Here is a 4159-nt window from a genome sequence, read left to right on the forward strand (position 1 = left end):
AAGTTAGATAAAAAGTTAATAATATTTCTTTGAATTTTTTTATATTTATTATCATACTATTTACTAAATATAGAAATATATGTGTTTAAATGATGCTGGTTACTAAATATAAAACTCATTGTTGGTTAAATTTATTTCCATATGCACACATCCTATATGCATAAATATATAATTATTGTTATTAATCTTACGTTGTAAATTAATAAAAAAACTAATATATAGTTTATGACCGATCCAACAATAATTTTAAATTGGTTTCAGTTTTTAACATGTTTATGACCGATTTTAATATGATTTTATATTGTGTTTAGTTTTAGCCAATTTATGATTGAAATTAATTTCATGTATGATTGATTTTACCTGTCTTTTTTAGGACTGTTTTTGGATTAAGAAACATTTTAACTTTCGGATTGTTTTGCCCATCTATATACATTTTACAAACAAAAGCCAATGTTGATAAAGACATAGAGAAGGCAAGTAATTACTAAAATCACCCATACAAGTGAAGAAAACATGAAATCCCAAAGAACAAAAACCTACTACAATTATACATAATCAAACTTAAAACTTTGCAACACTCTTAATCTTAATAAGCTTCCATCCTATGACGAACAGGAGTCCTAATAACTTGCAATATCTGAACCACTTCAGCCATTGAAGGCCTACTCGAAGGTATCTGAGAAGTACACACCAAAGCCAACTTAAGAACAGGCAAAACCTCCTCTTCAAGATACTCCCCCATTCTCATATCAACACACTCCAACACATTCCCTTCTTCCAACATAACCCTAACTTCTTCACTAAGTATCAACACATTATCATCCCCATATTCAATCGGCCTTCTTCCTGTTACAACTTCAAGAATCAACACCCCAAAACCATAAACATCACATTTCTCATTTACCCTTAAGCTTTGACAAGCCAACTCTGGTGCCACGTAGCCCAATGCACTTTGAAACCTCTTACTCATTACTTGTTTGTCAAGTTTCGCCATTATTCTAGTCAACCCAAAGTCCGATACTTTAGGGTTGAAGTTTTCATCTAGAAGAATGTTGTTAGCCTTGATGTTGTAATGAATAATAGGTGGACGAAATGAATGGTGTAAATGGGCTAGCCCGTTTGCGGTTCCTAACAAGATCTTGAACCGGGTTGACCAAGAAAGTTGACTTGAAGTTGACGTGTCATGGAGTTTGGATTGTAAGCTTCCATTACATACATATTCTGTCACTAGAAGCTGTAATTCAGGTTTCCAGAAATACCCTTTGACCGATACAAGATTTGGGTGTCTTGCTTTTGATAAAACGCGAACCTCTCGGTCAAAATCGTCATTTGATTTCACCATGTTTGATACAATAAGATTCTTGATTGCAAGATCTCTACCTTCTTCTCCTAATGAAGCTTTGTACACTGTTCCGATTATACCCCCACCGATCTCAGCACCTTTGGTTAGTAAAGATTCAGGATTGGAAACCCAACCAGGGGCAATCTTGGAATCGAACCAAACTAGCTTCCCGAACGATACACTGCGAGTAGATCGAGATGAGCTTGAGCAACTCTCGAGGGCATTATCGACAAATTGCATCCGTTTTCTTGCGGAGATATTTAACAAAGTTATCACCAACACACCAATGGAGATCAAAACGGCTGCTAATATCGCGATAATGACTGAAACACTTAAGAATCTCCGGTGGTTGGAATGTTTTGACGATTTTGCCCCTGCTCCATTTTCATGACTTCCGATTTGGTCCCCGTATGCATACGGGTCGAGAACTAAAGGCTTTGGGACATCCATTTTACATGGTCCTTTTACGAAAGGTGAGCAAATACCGAGATTGCCCTCTAGAGAACTTTCTTGTAAGCTTGGAAATATACCCCTGGATGGAAGTCTTCCTTGTAGTCTATTGTAGGATATATTTACCACTAGGAGGTTTTCTAAACCACCTAGCTCCGGTGGTATCTCACCACTTAGCTCGTTAGAATCTAACTTTAGAATCTTGAGTTTTTTCAATAACGACATTGATCTTGGAATTAACCCACGTAAGTCGTTATGAGACAATGTCCTGCAACATTTAAACATCAATGTCAAATTACACTTTTGCCCCTACACATATAAAGATGCTAAGACTTACAGCAAATAGAGTGATGAACAGCGCCCGATATCGTCCGGGATGGATCCGGTCAGAGAATTTCCATCAAGTTGGAGGATTTCGAGGCTGCCCGAGTTGCATATATCGCCCGGAATCGACCCGTGAAAAGCTCCATTTCGAAGATCCAACACGGTTAAATTCGGAAAATTCCCGACATCCAGGGGCATTCTCGTCTCGAAATTATTCCATGATATATTCAAGTATCTTAAATTGGAGAAAAGTGTCATTTCAGCCGGGATGTCACCGGTTAGCCTGTTTCCCGATAGATCCATGGACTGAAGGGCCGTGAATAACTGATTCGATCCAGGAGGGATCGAACCGGTTAACTGGTTCCTCGAAAGGTCAATCTGGGTCAACCCGAGTTCGAATAAACCTTCGGGTATGCTCCCATTGAACCTATTACCTCTTAACTTAACCACAGTTAGTTTACTCGAGTAGATTAATGTCTCGGGAATGTTTCCAGTCAAACTATTACCAGAAAGACTCAAGTAAGTTAACGACCCTAAACCGCCGATCGACGCCGGTAATATTCCGGTCAAACCGTTTCCCGATACTTCCAAGTAATCAACACCCTTCAAATCCCCGATCCATTTAGGAAAATCACCGGTTAACATATTGTTCGCTAGATTTAAATAAGTTAAAGACGAAAGACCCTTGAAAGAATCGGGAATTGTTTCTGTGAAAAGATTATTACTTAAATCCAACTTTTTTAAGTGTGAACATAACCCGATATCAGAAGGCAAAGATCCTATGAAGTGATTGTTATGTAAAGAAAGCTCTTTCAAGTAATGCAAACCCGATACCCCATTTGGTATCCGACCCGATAGCGCATTGTGTGAAATATCTAATGTTCTGATCCGGGTTAACAACCAAAGACCCGTGGAAAAGTCTGGGTTACCAGAAAACCGGTTTTTGGAAAGATTAAGGTGGTTAAGGATAGTGCATTGAGAAATCGAATCAGGAATCGGACCTTGGAGATTGTTTTTAGACAACGAAAGTACTCGAAGAGATGAGCAGGTTGAGAAGGTGTCTACCGGAATGGGTCCTGAAAGCGAGTTGTCAGATAAATCAAGGAACTTTATTCTGCCGGAGTTGATAAGCGACGGCGGGAAGCCGCCGGAGAAAGAGTTCCCGGAAAGATTTAGGGTTTGGAGATTGTTGAGGAGAGAGAGTTGAGGGTGGAGGTTTCCGGTGAGATTGTTATGAGCAAGAGAGAGTACCTGGAGGTTTTGAAGCTTCTCGAGGCCTCTTCCGATCTTCCCGGAGAGACCTAAGCCGTCTAGAGCCACCTCGGTGACTCTTCCAGTCGCCGGATTACATGTTATGAACTTCCATGAACATGGAGAGTTGTCCTCTTGATTCCATGAGGATAGATGAGATGATGAGTCGATAATGTCGGCTTTGAATGCTATAAGCCCAAGAACATCATCATCATTATCATCTTCAACACTCTTGCAACTTTTGAATGAAGAAACTGAGATTAATGCGAAAATGAAAAACTCAAGAAAACCCATTTAATCGTTTTCCTTTTCTACCCTTCTCTCTATCTATCTCTCTTTGAAAGCTACAACATTGAAGATGTTGTCATGTTACTGATTGTGATATATGAAGATGAAAGTCTGTCAAAAGGGATGTTTTGTGAATGGCAAGAAAGAGACAATCTGCAAAAAGATGCGGGACCCACTTGGCCACATGTATTTTCTCGGTGATCTGAGTTCTTTGTTTCTAGCTTCATCTTTATTCTTGTGTGTTTTTCCTCAATTTAAGTATCATTATAGGGGAAAACAAAAGCTGACTCTTAATGTTGTACCTTTGGCATTAGTTTTTGTACCATGTTGTTTAACATGGAACTTTCACGAACAACTGCGCATATCTCAGTGAAGTAACTGACATTAATCTAAAGGTTCATATATGAAAGTTTCGTTTGTTGTGTAAAAACATAAAACGTTGTGGGACCCATTTGGCCACATGCATTGCTTTGGTAAATTGAGTTCTTTGTTTCTTGCTTCATC

General features: G+C 38.9%; 1 protein-coding gene across 1 annotated transcript; it reads right to left on the minus strand.

Annotated features, from left to right (window-relative positions):
* Positions 1-451: 451 nt before the first annotated feature.
* Positions 452-3844, minus strand: LOC111896947 (probably inactive leucine-rich repeat receptor-like protein kinase At3g28040). The gene is made up of 2 exons (XM_023892921.3): positions 2130-3844; positions 452-2060 (listed from the first exon to the last, which is right to left on the minus strand). The coding sequence occupies exons 1-2, from the start codon at positions 3659-3661 to the stop codon at positions 587-589; spliced, it is 3006 nt and encodes a 1001-aa protein (XP_023748689.1). The 5' UTR covers positions 3662-3844; the 3' UTR covers positions 452-586.
* Positions 3845-4159: the final 315 nt, after the last annotated feature.

This window comes from Lactuca sativa, chromosome 1 (assembly GCF_002870075.4).
Source record: "Lactuca sativa cultivar Salinas chromosome 1, Lsat_Salinas_v11, whole genome shotgun sequence".
Classification (NCBI taxonomy): Eukaryota; Viridiplantae; Streptophyta; class Magnoliopsida; order Asterales; family Asteraceae; genus Lactuca; species Lactuca sativa.

Coding starts and splice junctions, on each gene's coding strand:
- LOC111896947 (XM_023892921.3), bottom strand. CDS start 3,661: ATGGGTTTTCTTGAGTTTTTCATTTTCGCATTAATCTCAGTTTCTTCA. Junction 2,061..2,129: donor TGTTCATCACTCTATTTGCT/GTAAGTCTTAGC, acceptor TAAATGTTGCAG/GACATTGTCTCATAACGACT.